Raw genomic sequence first — 18,619 nt, 5'->3', positions numbered from 1 at the left:
TTAGCAAAGGGAGTATCACACATTGACCTGGATGTAGTAGCAGGAAGAATATCCTCAGGTTCTTCAGCTCTCTTTATACAAATAGGCATTATCCCAAAATGAATAACGCTAGGAAATATGTAAATAAGTTTCAATTTACAGTTGGTTGTTCTTCCCCTTCACTCCAATTTTTTTGTGTTTATCAATAACTCAGATATTTTATTTTTAAGAACATAGTCAAATACCTCTAACCTTTCTCAGGCCATTCAAGATTAAGCAAGGTTTGGGGTTCAAATATCTGGGTGACCACTTAACTCATGTGGCCTTTTTGCTATTAATGTTTTCCAGAAAAACAACAACAGAATCATTATGACTACTAAGAATACATTTTTAAAAATTAACATGACATCTTGGATCTTATAAGAGTCAAGCTCTTCAGGAAATAAACCATGAGGTAAGTGATTGCCCAGTGATTCCACGTTCAGCTCTCTGAGATCTACTGAGAATTAAAGGTGTTTCTTAGGGCAAGCATACAGCATTATCAAGGCTGTAGCAGCTAGAGCAGGTGAAGGAAACAAACAAATACAAAAAGCAAAAAACCAAAACCAACCTAGACCATGCGGCATGCACCATAAACGGTGCTTTAGCTTTGCTTCCAAATGCCAGAGAACACCTGTCCACACTGGGGACCCGGCACACATTTTCTTCCTGGCGCAGCACACCAGATGCCCAGCTCTCATTAAGGAGAAGTTTGTCTGACAGTCTTTGCCTTGCTGTAATTCTCATCCCACTCTGAATTCCTCTAGCAAACATTGATTGAAAGCTCTCCATATGCCAGGCACCACACAACTCTGCAAACCTCCCTTGGATCCCACCTTTGGAGTAGGAGAGGCAAGGTACAGAGAGGGTGAGAAGACAAGAGTATTTATTGTTTAACCAATTTTTGATTGGAAAGACTTTCAATCAGGCATTAAATTTATCAGGCTTCTGCTGTGGATCTGACAGGCACTGGGGATGTGAAGTGAGTTCCTGTGGCCCTTGCTCTTGAAAGGTTACAGTCTGGGTATAGACTTACCTGTAGGATGTATTATTCAAGGAAAGAAGCAAAGTATAGAACAGCATGGATGCTCCCATCTGAGCAATAAAAGGGTATGTGATACATGCATGAGCACGCACATGTGCACACGCACGCACGCATACGCATTACACACTCACACACGCACACGCACACACACGCATTGCACACGCACACGCATTGTGCACGCGCACAGACGCATGTGCACACGCACACACACACGCATTGCACACGCACGCATGTGTGGCTAAATGCCTAGACTACCTGGAAACATTGGTTGCTTTGGGGAGAACTGGTTTGTTTTCTTAGAGCACTTATCACTCTCTGAAATTGTCTTATATATTTATCAGCTTATTTATTATCTGTTTCTACACTGTCATGTGAGCACTTGCTTACAACTATAGCTCCAGTGGCTACAATAGAGCTTGGTATATTTTAGGTGCTTGTAGTTAAGATTTTTTTTTTTAACGAATGAGCTGGAAATGAGCCGATGTAGGGGTAAGAGTTCAGAGATGGGACAGTCTTGCTTTTGACTCTATGCCATTCTGTAATGCTTGAATATTTCAGTTTTTATTATGAAAAAAATACAATTAAGTATTTTGAAGTATATTAAGCAAAAGTAGAGATGACGGTGTAATAAACTTTCATGCACTCACTACCCCAAAACAATGATCAACTCATGGCAGATTATGTTTCATCCATATTTCCCTCACTGCCCTTCCCCTGCCTCGAGATTGTTTTGAAACAAATGCCAGCCATCATTGTGTCTTTAAGTAGTTCAATATGTAAACCATAACTGCAGTACATTCTACACCTAAACAAACAAGCAATATTTTATGAATAGCATCAATTATTCACTGTTCAAATTTCCCTAATGAGTCTCATACTCTTCTTATAGGTTGTTTGAATTGTATTTAACAAAGTACATGTATTACTTTTCTTAGAATATTTATTTGGGATGTTTACAATCTAGTAATCTAGTGGGGAATATGGCTCCATCCAATCATCCATCCATCTACCCATTCATCCATCCATTAAATAAATGTTAAGTGCCTAGTATGTGTCAGGCATTGTTCCAGGTGCTTGTTATATATAACTGAACAAAAAGACAGAAATCCCTGCCCTTGTGGAGCTCTAGCCCTCTAGCTGACAGAGACTACTAACAAATAACAAGGTATGTAAAGCCTTGATTATGATTCAGTAATATGTAACATGTATGATAATGGAAAGGGCACAAACTCCTTTGATAAAAACAGTGTCATCATAAGATATTCAAAGTATTGAGGCCCTTATTTTAGCATTTAAAACCTGCGATGTATCTGGGTGCGGTGGCTCACGCCTGTAATCCCAGCACTTTGGGAGGCCAAGACGGGCAGATCACTTGAAGTCAGGAGTTCAATACCAGCCTGGCTAACATGGTAAAACCACATCTCTACTAAAAATACAAAAATTAGCTGGGCATGGTGGCGTGTGCCTGTAATCTCAGCTGCTTGGGAGGCTGAGGCAGGAGAATCACTTGAATCCAGGATCCAGGAGGTGGAAGTTGGAGTGAGCTGAGATTGCACCACCACACTCCAGCCTGGGCAGCAGAGCGAGACTGCATCTCAAAAATAAATAAATAAATAAATAAATAAATTAATAAATTAAATGTGCAATGTTTTTGCAACACTATTCACAATAGCAAAGATATAGCATCAACATAAATGCCCATCAATGATAGACTAGATAAAGAAAATGTGGTACATGTACACCATGGAATACTATGCAGCCATAAAAAGGAATGAGATCATGTCCTATGCAGGGACCCAGATGGTGTTGGAAGCCATTATCTTCAGCAAACTAATGCAGGAACAGAAAACCAAGCACCACGTGTTCTCACTTATAAGTGGGAGCTGAATGATGAGAACTCATGGGCACATTGCTGGGAACAACACACACTGGGGCCTGTTGGAGCGGGCAGATAGGGGGAGGGAGAGCATCAGGAAGAATAGTTAATGGATGCTGGGCTGAATACCTAGGTGGTGGGATGAGCTGGGCAGTAAACCACCATGGCACATGTTTACTTATGTAACAAATCTGCACATTCTGCACCCCTGAACTTAAAAGTCGGAAAAAAAATTAGCAATGTTTAATGTTTTGATAAAACCTTGTAAACAGAATATATTGAGTTATTTAAATAACAATTAAGACCATCAAAACTTTTTTTTCCTTTAGCTTTCTTACAAACACATTGACTGGGCTCTGCCATTATAAATAAAGTCATGATAGCGAGGGGTCAGGTGCTATTTGTCAGGGTTTGAGAGGTCAGACTTGGGTGTTTATGAAACAGAGCCAGTCTGATAACACATTCTGGTGTATACTCTAAATATGATGAACATTTACACAAACCAAGCCAGTGAAGTGCACTAATGCTTCTTGAGTAGGTCTCCTTAGAGAGAGCCTTTTGTGGTTGGAATTCGAATACCACTCATCCCCAAGTCATGAAGCATCTTTGGCCTGTTATCTGGATGGTCTAGGGAAAGTAGAGTTATTGGCAGGCTCTACTAAACCTAAGAGTATTTTTGACTTATGCTTGAAACCCACATTGAAAGGTGGTATTTTAACTCCTGAAAGGAAATGTCAGCAGTCTTAAAAATATATTAAAACTGAAAAGGGCCAGTATAATGTTTTAACACTTTTATGCTGTCATTAAGACACTAGACACCAGTACAACTTAACAATTTTGGTTAAATTGAACTTAACAACAATGACCAAAAAAAAAAAAAAAAAAAAGCAGGGAGAATAGGACTATCTCTTACCAAGACATTTCAAAGACTATAGTGTAGCCTGAGTAATTTTTATACAAGTTCCCCAAAACTTACGCACCCAAATGATATTGTTTTCTATGCAGTTGTTGCTTTGGAAGATATACTCTATATTCCTTCAGTGGTGCAATTGTGCAAACCTTTTCTTTTCTGTTTTTCTTTTCTTTTCTTTTTCTTTTCCTTTTTCTTTTCTTTTCTTTTCCTTTCTTTTTTTTTTTTTTTCGAGACAGAGTCTTCTTCTATCGCCCAGGCTGGAGTGCAATGGTGTGATCTTAGCTCACTGCAACCTCCGCCTCCCAGGTTCAAGTGATTCTCCTGCCTCAGCCTCCCAAGTAGCTAGGATTACTGGTGCCCGCCACCACGCCTGGCTAAGTTTTGTAGTTTCAGTAGAGACGGGGTTTCGCCATGTTGACCAGACTGGTCTCGAAGTTCTGACCTGAGGTGATCCGCCCACCTCGGCCTCCCAAAGTGCTGGGATTACGGCTTGAGCCATCATGCCTGGCCAGACATGCTGATTTTTTAAAATCCTACCTCATCTTCCTCCAATGTCAGTTTTCTCTCTAAATCCTGACTGTGCTCAGATTTCACTTTCCTCAAGATTCTGAATGCCTTCAAAAGAGGCCAGGGGATAATTCTGCAACCAAAAAAAGATGTTAGATCTCTCTACTGAAAAGATGGTTCAAAAGTATAGGAAAAAAGTGATGATTTTCAGAAGCCTCATGGATTCACCAAGCATGAATTATGTCAGAACAAGCTCATTTCCTTGTGCAGGATTGTATGACCTCCAGATACAGGGGGACAAGGTATGGTAGAAAGCAGCTTGGACTAGGAATTAGGAGATTGTCTTCAAATCCTTCTTCTTGCTACTTTCTAACCACATATTTGGGGCAAGTCACTTGCCTTCTGTTAACCTTCTGTTGCCCCATGTAAAAAACAGGGATAATATTAACTTCTAGAACAAAGTAATAAATAAATTAGTAATACCCCTCCTTGTAAGGATTGGTATGAGAGTTAAAAGACGTAATACATTTTAAACAGATTAGAATACTTTCAGTCAAATAATCCAATACATGTGAATAATCCACACGCAAAGAAAAAGACTAAAAACAGACAAATGGCCATGTGTGGTGGCTCATGCCAGTAATCCCAGCACTTTGGGAGGCTTAGACAGGTGGATCACTTGAGGTCAGGAGTTCGAGACCAGCCTGGCCAACATGATGAAACACCGTCTCTACTAAAAATACAAAAAATTAGCTGGGTGTGGTGCTGCACACCTGTAGTCCCAGCTACTTGGGAGGGTGAGGCAGGAGAAATTGCTTGAACCTGGGAGATGGAGGTTGCAATGAGCCAAGATCACACCACTGCACTCCAGCCTGGGCGACACAGCAAGACTCTGTCTCAAAAAAAGAAGGAAAGAAAGAAAAAAAAGCAATTTTAGGCTGGAATAATGAAGAAGTATTAGCATGTCTTAAAATAAATGGCTAAAGGTACCAGGAATGTTTAGACTGAAGAAAGGAAAATCTCAGGGGGGTTTGGCAAACAATAGCCCAGGTGCGGAATCTGGTCCACTTCCTCTTTCTGGATGGCCTGTGAGCTAAAGATGATTTTTCCCTTTTTAAATAGTTGGAAACAAATCATACATACAATTCAAATTTCAATGTCTATATAAGCAAAGTTTAATTGGGAACCCAGTCATCTCATTCATTTACCTATTGTCAATGACTGGCTTTTGTGTTACAACAGCAGATTTGAGTGGTTGCAATAGACACCATATGGCTGAAAACTCCAAAATATTTACTCTGACCATTCACAGAAGAAGTTTGCTGACACCTGAGATAGTCAAAAGCTGTCATGTAAAAGAGGAAATAGACTTGCTCTGTAGGCACCAGAACTTAGAACTAATGGGTAAACTAATGGGTAGATGGGTAACTAATGGGTAAAAACTATAGGACAGGTAAGTTTCACTCAATATGAAAAAGAACCTTCTAATAATCAGAGTTACCAAAAGGTGGAAAGGGCTGTTTTGTAAGGAGGTGAGATCCCTGTCAACAGAAACATTTAAACTAAGCTACATGATTGCTTGAGGGGGGTATAGAAATAATTTAAGGACAAGATGATGGTTGGGCCAGAAAACTTTTCAGAACCCTTCTGAAACTCTGATTTTGTAATTCCAAGCTTTTCCCAATCTATCTCTGAAATCTCAAATAAGTACTTACAGGCAATAATTCACAACTTAGACTATTCAAATTGCTATGAGGGATAATGACCTGTGTAGGAGTTACTTGATGGATCTAATAGACTTTCATAAAAGACAAAAGTTAAACACTTGAACATTCGAATTTTCCCCATAATTTTACGCAACTTTTGGAACACAACTGAAGTCCAGTCATAGACCCAAAGTAAAGAGCCTCAGTTTACATAAACTCTGAAGCCCTGAAACATAAAATTTCTGAGTTAGTTGATATTTCATTAGTGCATCCATTTTTGGATGAATCATGCCCTTTATTCTTCAGTTTCTTTTACGGTTTATGATAGGACTAACCTACTTCATGTGGAAGACTGAAACAGCCCTTCCATGGAGCATGTGCCATCCTAGAAGAAAGCTTCAGAACGTCTTAGTTGTTCTAATACTTACAGTTCACAGGCAGATCATTCAATACATCATTTTCATTATATAAGGGTCCAGTTGTGGTCTAGAAGCTCTTCCTTATATTATTGCAATAACTAGCATGAATGGTTGATTTAAACAGTTTTTCTTTATTCATATTTTTCCTTCCTTATATGCTTTAATTTTTTAATGTTAAGATTAAGATTGACTTTTAACAAGGTCAAGAGTTCAGTTGACCGCCAGATATTGGGTTAATTTATGTAGCATTTTAGAGATAAAATCATTTGTCCAACAAGTAATTTATATGCTAGAAGAAACAGATTTGATGTGAAGCTAACTGTAAGTGACTTCATCATAAATGATTAAGCCATATAATTCTGTTCTTAGTGGTTTTTTAGAGAGTAGTTTTAAATAAATATATTAGTCTATGTGTAAAGCAAATGATTTTAAGACATGTTTTCCTCTATAGAAGCCAGCAAACTATGGTCTGTGGATCAAATATGACCTGTTGCCTGTTTTTCAAGTAAAGTTTTATTGCAACATGGCCATGTGCAGTCATTTACATATTGTCTATGACTGCTGTCACACTTCAATGGCAGAGTTGAGTAGCTGCTACAGTAACTGCATGGTTTGCAAATCCAATTTTTTTTTTTTTTTTTAGACGGAGTCTCACTCTGTCACCCAGGCTGGAGTGCTGTGGCCGGATCTCAGCTCACTGCAAACTCCGCCTCCCGGGTTCACGCCATTCTCCTGCCTCAGCCTCCCGAGTAGCTGGGACTACAGGCGCCGCCACCTCGCCCAGCTAGTTTTTTGTAGTTTTTAGTAGAGACGGGTTTTCACCGTGTTAGCCAGGATGGTCTCGATCTCCTGACCTCGTGATCCGCCCGTCTCGGCCTCCCAAAGTGCTGGGATTACAGGCTTGAGCCACCGCGCCCGGCTTGCAAATCCAATCTTAAAATATTTACTCTCTGACCCTTTAGAGACTTTGTTCATCCCTGCTTTAAGCTATGGATAGCAACCTGCACAAATAAAAAGTGTGAAAAGAATAAAGAAATATTTAAAAAAAAATAACCTGCAGATTATGGAGCAATATATTTTTGTTGACTACAAATCCGCAAAGATTTTCAGCTGAGCTGGAAAGCCTATTGGGCTTTAAATGGCTATCCTTACAGCAGAGTCGATTTTGTTGTGATGGTTAGTAGCATGTATTCTGAATAGTGAAGAATGACATGTAGAATTCAACTTGTGATTCATCAAAAGAATTTCGTATGTATTCATTAAAATAGAAACAAAACCCAACCTCTGAAAAAACAGATTTTCATATGTAAATCATTCAGTTGTATTCACTTTTTTGGGCAGGCAGTCAAAATAATTTTGCCTCTGTGTTTTCATTTTTGATGTTCATGGATTTATCATGCAGACATTTACATTTGACTTTGTCCTTTACAAATACATTTTGAATAAAATGCTTATGTGAAAAGGATTGAAAATGGAATCTACCAAGAATATTTCCTTACTTTAGCTTTCTACCCATATTCTGCCACATTTTTTGTTCAGTTGCAGTAAGTACCATTTGCTCTTGAAAATTAATTTGCTAATCTTAGATGCCAACAAGTCAATTTCTCAAATGTTTCATGTTTAATTTGTCCTAAAGCTACCCATTCCTGATAAAATCTGAGCTTTAAAAGATTGAGTGGGTATATGGTCTGAAATAGTGAGCAAATTAATACAGCATTTGCTTCCGGGGTCTTTTGTGGAAAATGATGCTTAGTAGGCTGCTAGACCAAATGGAATGATGTATTAATCAGTTTCTTCCAAGTCTACTTCTTTGTTATCCATATTAGGACTGAAGTACCATTTAAACTTTGGGAGGAGTTTCAACCAGTTCCCTGCATATATGGTAACCATATTTTCTGAACCAAAGATTGGGATGTTTGTATACCCTGAAGATGTTTTGGCACATAGTCTGATACTGGGTCAGAATATTTAAAACCATGTATGCAATGGGAAATGCCCTACATACTTTTCTTAAACCACATTTTTCTTAAGTTGACCTAACGACCGAAATATTCTGGGAATGCATTTGCTTCTCTATAATAAATTAGCTGAGATGCTCCTTTTCATTCATTTGTTGGATGAACAGAGTGACTTTTATTTCATTTAAATAAGCATCATTCTATTGCTTAGCATGATTAATGTAAAATGCAGAAACTATTGAGTGGTATAATTAATATAATTAAAGTAATGCTGGTAGATCCTTTTCTTTTGGATCGTTACTGTTCTAAAAAGTGCAACTATAATGCAGAGAGTTCACCATCGTGGTATGATGGAGCCTGTGGGCAGAAGGCCAGCTAGTCTTCCACAAGAGAGATAATTAAGAGACAATGGTACAGAAATGCATGTTGTAGCGTGCATGAATGCTCCTGTGTGTTGACCTTATAGCTCCAAGCAACTCAGAGAATGGCTTGGTTTTCAAAATGACAATTCCTCCCAGATTCTAGAGGGAGGGGTGGATACGATTATTCAGGTTTGCGCAATTTCAAAAAGGTAAAACACCTAATTTGGGGAACAGTGCCCTCTCCTTGGAGACCTGCTGGGATACTAAAATTTCAGGTGCGTCAAAAATGCAGGACAGAGAGAGGAATTTGCAACGCCTCCAGAAGGAAGCAACTTATATTTTTCTGCAACACTTTTCAATAACAGAAAGGCAAACAGTGAGTGGAGAGAAAGGAAATGGGAGATCACCTAACTGGAAGCTGTACAGTTCACCTAGAAGATAGGCTGGGCTTACTCCTCCAGTGGGAAGGAACCTCTTTGCAGTAAGCATCTCAGTCATTAAAGACCTTTTATCCAAAGGTAAGGAAGAATTGAGGAGTATGAGGTGAGGTTGGCAACATTTGAAATATTTGAAGTATCCTGCTGTTGAAAGTCGAGAAGCGGGGACTTATTCAAGAAATTTACAGCAATGTGACAACTGTAAGAATCTCCTTGGTCATAAAAACTTGGATGAGGTACGGTTAGGAAGTTTTGAAAGACACCCCAAACTCAGTGAACCAAATAATAATGCCTTGTTAAAAATAACTGTGAGAACCCACACTTTTCCCCCAAGAGTATCGTCAACCATCTGGAGCATTGAGTTGAGTGCAGTCTGTGTGTACACATGTGTGTGTCTAAGCAATAACTAAACTAGTCTTTTTTCTGTGCAGATTTTTCTGGGATGAGTTAAATGGAAATAAATAACATTTCATGTGTAGAACCTCCCCGTGTGTGCTTCTTTCTCAAAATATTGATTTTCTTTTATTCCAGTCGAAAGGGAGACCCAGGAGGAATAGGAAGAGGAGGGCACTGTTTCTTTATGAATACTAATAAGGAAATCAAGAGAGACAGTGGCACTTCAAGTTTCATCTCTCCATTTCCTAGAGGCGCAAACCCTGCCAGTTGTCACCTTGGTGTATTCAGTGCCTTTTGAAGCACTAGACTCCTCCAGAGAGAATGTCAGCCCCAGCCCTGGGCAGTTTTGACAAACAGAGTATATATTGATACATGATAAAGTATGCTAGAAATCACCCCAGCGCTAAAGGCTACTATAGTTTTAATATCATCATTTGAATTAACAAGCATTCTGTGGAGAAATAATGAGCTTTCATTATTCAGAACATCATCCTTACCCGGGGAACTCAGAAACCATTAGCTCTTGAGAACTTAATGAAAAGATGATAAAGAATGTTTTAGATAAAAGTTTGAACGGGCACACTTGATAACTGAGGTAAAATATTAATGTTTGCCTGGATGATGGATCAGGGTTGTTGAGCTTGGCTCGTCAAAGCGACGGTTACCAAGTGTGTGGTCAGCTCATGCGTGTGCAGGAGCCAGACTAGCCCAGTGGACGGTGGGAGCTGTCAGTCTCTGGCGACTGTGCTGCTGAGAAGGCTGCCGAGCTCATAGCACGGCCAGGTCCCTTTTAGACTTACAGACAAGAGGGAGTGGAGGTAGACAGGAAAAAGAGGGAATGCAGAAAGATCAAGTGTGATCAACAGGTATTGATGTACATGTTCAGAACTGGCACCTCAAATCACTTTCAGAGTCTCTCATGTAAAACATAAAAACAAAACGCTTGAATTCATCTGGTTAATTGGGTTTTTCTTGTCTTAGCCTGGTCAGTGGACTCGGAAATTTTCAGTTAGCATTCTGGTTTTTAATTTTATATGATAAAATCGCATCATGGCGGAAAAGGAAACAAAAGGGAAATAAAAGTAAAAAGATGACATCTTTAAGGCTTGGGTGCCAACATCAACCACTTGGAAACTAATAGATGAAACTTGAGCACATGCAGACGTAGAATAAAAGTCATGCTCATCATAAACCTTTGAAAAATACAAACAGTAGAAGACAGCAAAATATCACTCTCAGTCCCACTGTACAAAGAGAAACTCTGCTAGCCCTTTGGTATATTTACTTCCAGCCCTTTTGCAGTGTGTATGTTACTTATGTGGCAGTGATCACATGGCATATGCAGAATGATATATGTTGTCACTTTTTAGAGCATTTTCATGATTATAAAACTAATACACGATGATTGCCTAAAATTGGAAGATACTGGAGATAAACTTGGATGTCCACGAGAGTCGCCCTGGAGAACTTATTAAAAAGCAGCCTCCTGGACCCCACCTCAGACCGACTGCATTAAATCCAGCAGAGGGGCAGTCTCTGGGGTCAGACTGTCTGGGTTAGAATCTTGATTCCATCACTTAACAGTATGTAGCCTTGAGCAAATTAATTCACCTCTTTATGCTGCGGTTCTCTCAGGTGTAAATTAAGGATAAAAAGAGTACACACCTCAGGGCTGTTATAAGGATTAAATGGCATAATGCTCATACAGCACATAGAATATTGGTTGACACATAGTGTAAAATCAAATGTTAGTGATGATGATGATTAATATTATTATTGTAACTCTTATCCTCAGTTACAACAAGCTCCCCAGATGCTTCTAATGGACCATGAGGATTATGGCGTGTCCTTTGTCTCTTTTCCTGTACATTTAAGAATACGATTAGGTTGGTAGTGGTGTGAAGATGATGGACTGGTGTTCCATGTCTTTCCCAACATTTGTCTGGTATGCATTCCTGTACATTTCCCAGAATTCCTTTTATCTGAGGTTCTGAGTATAATTTAGGTTCCAAAAAGCAGATGAATTAGACGCACTCATGAATGATTTGGAAGGTGGAAGGGAGGCAGAGACTGTAGCTGCTTGATTTTCTTAGTGAGCAGAAACAGGTAGAAACTTGGTTTTTCTGCTATGACACCTGTGAACGTCTCAACAGCTGTTGAACTGTGGAGTTGGAGTGTGGAGAGGGGACCTGTTTTTCTGGTACAGATTATAGCAGCCTTCTTGATTGGGGCGATGTTGGTAAGGTTCAGGAGGTGGCGGCTTTCCTATTTGGCAAGCAGCTTCCAAATGACAAAAGAAGTTCCATGGGTGACTGAATTTTGTGACTTTGGGAGCCATTCTTGAAATCTAACCTAGAGGCTCTTTCCTCAGCCTGCCTAACAATCCAATAACCCATTTCAAACTTGTAATAAACTAGCTTCAGCTAAACTAGCTAGAGTGGATTTTGTTCTTTGCAACATAAATCTGACAAATATCATTGCATATAATGTTTTAAAAACATATTTAGATAGAAATATTCTCCAGTCTTGGAAGAAGAGAAGAGGTGGGGATTTGTGTCAAGTGAAATATATCATAGGGCACTTTATTGATCTTTGCTAATTATTTAAAACCACACTTAGATTTCTCAATGTACATTTCAAAGATGCAGAAAAAAAATCAAAAACCAAGAAACTTGGCAATGAAAATGGCCTTTATGTTGGTTTCAGCAGTTCTCTATTGTGGAGGGCAAAAAGAGCACTTTTTGTATTAGCCCTGTGAAAAGTCTGGCCATTGTTAGTAAATGCTGGCACAGAACAGCATTATTTCTTGTTTTAAGTGTTCCTCAAAGAAGTCAAGTATTTAGAACAGTAAATTAAGGATGTGGCCCAAGAAGCATTTCTGATGCTGGAAAATTAACAGCATCAGAAGCAGAAAAGGAACATTTGGGCAAGGGACTGTAGAGAAAAGCTCTGTTCCTCGCTGTCCAATCGATTTGAAAACAACATTCTTGGGTAATGATTTTTCTGGCGTCTTTGAAATGTATATTGAAAAAGCCAAGTTATGCTTTTGTTTAATTAGTAAAGACCAATAAACTTCTCCATGATAGAAGGTTCTTTCTGTTGCTTTCCTCCCATCAAATAACACTTGGCTGGGTATAAATTCAAGGGTTTTGTTTATTTTTTTCTGTCTCAAAATTCTGTAAACAATGTTCCACTGTGTTCTGGCATTTAGGGCTGAAGGCAATAAATCCGAAGACAAGCTTACTTTTATTCCATTGCAGAAGATGGTTCTGCCTTACATCCATTTAGAAAATGTAACTGAAAAATAAAACAAAACACAACAAAAGTGGTGCAGGCATTTGAGAAGACCTGCTGAGGTGCATTGCATCCTGGGAGGTGCAGTCTTTGCAAAGTACAGTGCATTCTGGGAAATGGAGTTTTTCATGTGCTCATAGTCTCAGAATGGACTGTACTTCGGTGGAGGCCAGAGTGGCAGGGGAGAGCGGGAGGAGATGGGGGATGGAGGGGAGAATAAGATTCTATTTCCTACTAAAAAGATTCATCTTTTTATGACAATGAAAAAAGCCCAGAAAAATACCAGCAGGAGGCTTATAAGACAAATATTGCACAATTAGGGGAAGAGATCATCATCTTGAAGTCTCAGAGACGGATTTTTACCTATTTCAGACAACAAAAGAAAATTAGAAAATGTTTGGCATTCTCAATTCATACTATGGCTGGATCTTGGTTCTCAAGTAAGATTAGATAAAGGAGAAGTGATTTAGCTCCCGACTAACTTTGCGGGGATGGGTGGGGCAGTGCTACACCTGATACGAAACATAGGCAAGTTATTGAGTGTTTATTCTCAAAAGGATTCCACTATTCTTATAATGAGGCATTTTATTCCAGCTTTTAGGAATCTATTGTCCATTGAATTTAGATTTCAATATTGTCATGGGCCGAATTGTGTCCCCCCAAAATTCATGTGTTGAAGTCCTAACTCCCAGAACGTCAGAGTTTGACTGTGCCGATGCTCCCCAACTTACGATAGGGTTATGTCCTAACAATCCCATCATAAGTTGAAAATGTCGTTAAGTCGAAAATGCATTTAATACTCCTAATGCACCTAACTTACTGAACATCGTAACTTAGCCTAGCTTACTTTAAACGTGCTCAGAATACTTATGGTGGTCTACAGTTGGACAAAAACATCCAGTCATCCAAAGTCTATTTTATAATAAAGTGTTGACTGTCTCAAGTAGTTTATTGAATACTGTACTAAAAGTGAAAAACTTTTCACTTTTTTCGGTTGTATGGGTACCCGAAGTACGGTTTCTACTGAACGGGTATTGCTTTTGCACCATAGTAAAATTTTAAGTTTTTGAACTATTGTAAATTGGGGACTGTTTGTATTTGGAGATAGATGGGACTTTTAAGAGGTAATTAAGGTTCAGTTAGGTCATACGGGTGGGTCTTAATCCAATCCGACTGGTGTTCTAATAAGAAGAGGAGATTAAGGCACAGATGCGCACAGAGGAAAAACTTTGTGTGGATACAGTGAGAAGATGGCCGTCTATAAGCCAACGGGAGAGGCCTTAGAGGAAGCCAACCCTGCCAGCACCTTGATCTCCAACTTTCAGCCTCTAGATTTGCGAGAAAATAAACTTACGCTGTTTAAGCCACCTGATCTATGGTATTTTGTTATGACAACCCTAGTAAACTAATACAAACACTATTTCAAATACGGTCTTTTTATTTGTTTTCCCATCTTTATGTTAATGGGAAGCTGGGAAAGTCCTTGTTAGGGGTTGTGAGGCAGATGCCATTTTTATTTTTAAGTTATGAAGTATTAAAAAAATTAAGAATAATAATATAGTAAACACCAAAGTACTAGCCACCCAGCTTAAAAAAACAAAACAAAAAACATTGTAGGTGCAGTTAAAGCCCCCACGCTCTTGACCTGTTCCATTCCCTCCCAAGCTGAGATCATTAGTTTTCTGAATTTAACGTCTATCATTCCCATACATATCATTATATATTTATACTCTATGTTTGCATTAATAAGCAATTCGTGGTGCTCTTTTGCATATATTTAAAACTTCATGAAAATATTATTGAACTGTATTTGTCTTTCCAACTTGCTTTTTGCTTTTAGTGCTATGTTCTGGGGATTTATTCATGCTGAAAAAATATAGATAGATATAGACATCTAGTTTGCATGTTTTAATTATTTTTATTTATGAATACATCACAGTTTTTTACACATTTTATCCTTGATGGAGCATGTGTAACATATTTTCAGTTTTATGTTATTTAGAAATAAATAATGCTGTGAACATTCTTAAAGAGATCTTCTTGGGCATGTGGACAGGAGTTTATTCAGGTTTGGAGTTGCTGAGGCATAGGTTGTGAGTAGTTTCAAATATGATACTTATGTGTATACTTCCAAATTTTCTCCAAATTGATTGTACCACTTTATACTTCCACCAGCTGTGTTACTTCATATACTTGCCTAAATAATGTGTTGTCAGAATTGGAAAACTTTAATGAATGTTGATGGGTATGAAATCTCATGGTTTTTATTTGCATCTCTGTAAGTATTTTGAGGTTAAAGTTTTTTTTTTTTTTTTTGAGACAGAGCCTTGCTCTGTTGCCCAGGCTGGAGTGCAGTGGTGTGATCTCAGATCACTGCAACCTTGGCCTCCCATGCTCAAGTGATTCTTGTGCCTCAGCCTCCGGAGTAGCTGGGATTACAGGCCTGTGCCACCACACCCAGCTAATTTTTGTGTTTTTAGCAGAGATGGGGTTTTGCCATGTTGTCCAGGTTGTCCTCAAGAGATCCACCTGCCTTAGCCTCCCAAACTGCTGGGATTATAGGTGTGAACCACTGTGCCCAGCCAGAGGTTGAACATATTTTAAAATGTTTTGGAGTATTTGAATTTTCTCTTTCATCGATTCTGTGTTCACATATTTTGCCATTTTTCTATTGGGCTGCTTCTCTTTTTCTTATTGATTTGTGGGAGTTCTTTATATATTCTAGATATGAAACCACTGGGTTTGTATGTATCTTCATCCTGGTTTATTGTTTCTCTTTTCATTTGTCTTTTGATGTATAGAACTTTTGTTTCCCTAGTGCTGTTAAGCAGGCTATCCTGTAGAGTGTTTTAAATTCTGAGCAAAGCTGTTTTTTTCACTTGGAAAACTTTTATTTTCTGATATATAAGTTGGCAGGTGCTTTAAAACAAACTAATTGTTGTCTTAATATGTAGATGATTGTAAGTTCCGGCTAATAACTACAGTAAGCATAATTTATCCATAAGAAAATTATTTGTAAAGATTACATTTATGTCTTTAATATAAACTTTAATAATTTTGTATTAATCCTCTTATTCATTGCATTTCTTTTGTGGGTTAAACACTTTGTTATCTGGCTATGACCAGACTCACTTGATTTTCTATGATGTCAATTTTTATTTACTCATTTGTTTAACTAATACTTACAATGAATAAGGCTGAGGATTCATTTGAATATAAAATACATTACAGTTCACAATGATATTTTAAAAAGGTTAACAATTAATTAGTTAATATATGTAAATTAATAGCAGTTCTTATTTTCTCATATTAGATCCAGCAGTATATTTAGTTTGCATTGTTTCTTTCTCATTAAAAAAAATACTTACTTTTTAAGAGCTTTTAAGTTTACTGCAAAGTTCAAAGGAAGGTACAGAGATTTTGCGCATGCCCCCTGCCCACCCCACGCACACAGCTCCCCATTATCATCATCCCCCACCAGAGTGGCACAATTGTTACAATTGAACCCATACTGACACATCATTATCACCCAAAGTCCACAGTTTACATTAGAGTTCACTCTCGGTGGTGTACGTTCTATGGGTGTGACCAAATGTGTAATGACATTAAACCACCATTACAGGACCACACAGAGTAGTTTCACTGCCCTAAAAATCCTCTGTGCCCTGCCTATTCATCCCTCCTTTCCTCCTAACTTCTGGCAACCACTGATCTCTTTACTGCCTCCAGGGTTTTACCTTTTCCAGAATGTCAGAGTTGGAATCATACGGTATGCAGCTTTGCCAGGTTGGCTTCTTCTACTTACAATATGCATGTGAATTTCCTCCTTGTTTTTTCCTGGCTTGATAGCTCCTTTGTTTTCAGTGCTGAATAATATTCCCTTGTCTGGATGTGCCACAGTTTGTTTATCAGTTCGCTTGCTGAAGAACATCTTGGTTGCTTCCAAACGTTGACAGTTATGGATAAAGCTGCTATAGGTGTCAGTCTGCTGGTTTTTGTATAAGCGTAAGTTTTCCACATTCTTTCTTTAGCCATTTAGTGAAATATAAAGAGATGTATATCTTATTATTAAGCTTCCTTACAGACTACATTTCAGTTATTATCCAATCTGCTGTTGTCAGACGGACTTTGCCTTGGCTCACAAAAAAATATATTGGTATCTGAAAAAGCAAGCAAGTTATAAAATTATTAACAAATAATTTTTATATTACTGAAAATGTTAAAGTCATAAACAACCCAAACTATAATATTCCAGTTCACTGACAAATTTTACAATGTCAATTTTATTTTAAAAGTTCACTTATATTTTAATAACAATAATTCCTTATTAACTCCTGTTTTTAGCTTATTTTAAAAAATGCAGGCTGGGCGTGGTGGCTCATGCCTGTAATCCCAGCACTTTAGGAGGCCAAGGCGGGTGGATCACCTGAGGTCAGAGGTTGAGACCAGCCTAGCCAACATGACAAAACCCCATCTCTACTAAAGATACAAAAATTAGCCAGGCATGGTGGCAGATACCTGTAATCGTGGCTACTCGGGAGGCTGAGGCAGGAGAATTGCTTGACCCAGGAGGCGGAGGTTGCAGTGAGCCAAGATCATGCCACTGCACTCCAGCCTGGGTTACAGGGTGAGACTCCTAAATAAAAATAAAAGTAAAAAAAAAAAAAAAAGCAAAGTGCTTCAAAATTTAATTTGTATTTGAAAATCCTCCATTACGATTTTTCTTGGCACTGGGCCATGCAAAGAGGCTGCTTCTCCATGTAGATTTTATCTCTATATATACATACAGCTTTGTGATAAAGTTTTCAGTTCCAAATTATTTCCTTAAACACCCTTAACTATATGAACGAATATCACGTTTCAGATAAAGTATACATTGTTTAAAAATTGTATGCATTCTCTTGGCTTGGACAAATTGTTTTATTTACCAAAAAAAATATAAGTTGAGAGACTTATTTTTAGGAATATAGTCTATTTGCTACAAATGTGCATTTTGGTGGATGTGATGGTGACGACAGTGATGGGAGGGGACAGAGATCAGGTTCTAGAGAGAGCAAGAGATGGAGCGAGTCAGGAGACAGAGAGAAAATAAGCAGATGGGCTTGAAATGAGCACACATAGGTTTGAGGTGTTGAGGGAAACAGCAGTCATTGCTCTTAGAAACTCCACCTGGGCGGTTTCTTACATGTCTGCAATAAAGCTCTTGAACAATAAATGAGGAAAATAATACATAAAAGTTTATATTTTATTGGGTGCGAAGCTCTTGAAGAACTGCTATTCACTAAGAGAATAAGGAAGACCCAGTGTGAATAAATGAACTCCAACTAAAGTAGTACCCACCTTCTGTTTTCTTTTCTTCGTGATATCTATGAGTTTTCCTTCTTGATCACATTCCCTCGTCATGATGGTCCACAGCCAGCTGGAGCAGAAATTCACCTGCCCGGATGTGGAAGAAAAGGTTATGCTGGGAACCGAAGCATAAATTTCATTCAGTAAGAGTCACTGTCTACCAGAAGTGGGAATGACAAGATGACCATAGGGAAAGAAATGGGAGTAAACCTTCACATCAACGCTCTTGTCCGTGCTATTTGCTAACAGATGCATTGAGGTAAATGCTGTTACCTCAAGAAGTGTTTTCTTCTGGGGATCCTTATCATAATTTTATTTTAAATTCGAACAGCTGTTGTT

At 38.5% G+C, this 18,619-nt stretch overlaps 1 protein-coding gene across 1 annotated transcript in view; it reads left to right on the top strand.

Annotated features, from left to right (window-relative positions):
* The window catches only part of OFCC1 (orofacial cleft 1 candidate 1), a 513,529-nt gene that overhangs the window by 55,911 nt on the left and 438,999 nt on the right, over positions 1 to 18,619 (top strand). The window contains 1 exon segment of the mRNA XM_011962909.1: positions 328 to 433. Within this exon segment, the coding sequence (XP_011818299.1) occupies positions 429 to 433 (5 nt within the window). The 5' untranslated portion in view covers positions 328 to 428.

Source organism: Colobus angolensis, unplaced genomic scaffold, assembly GCF_000951035.1.
Source record: "Colobus angolensis palliatus isolate OR3802 unplaced genomic scaffold, Cang.pa_1.0 Scaffold6, whole genome shotgun sequence".
Classification (NCBI taxonomy): Eukaryota; Metazoa; Chordata; class Mammalia; order Primates; family Cercopithecidae; genus Colobus; species Colobus angolensis.
This window is presented reverse-complemented; position numbering and strand designations above follow the sequence as displayed.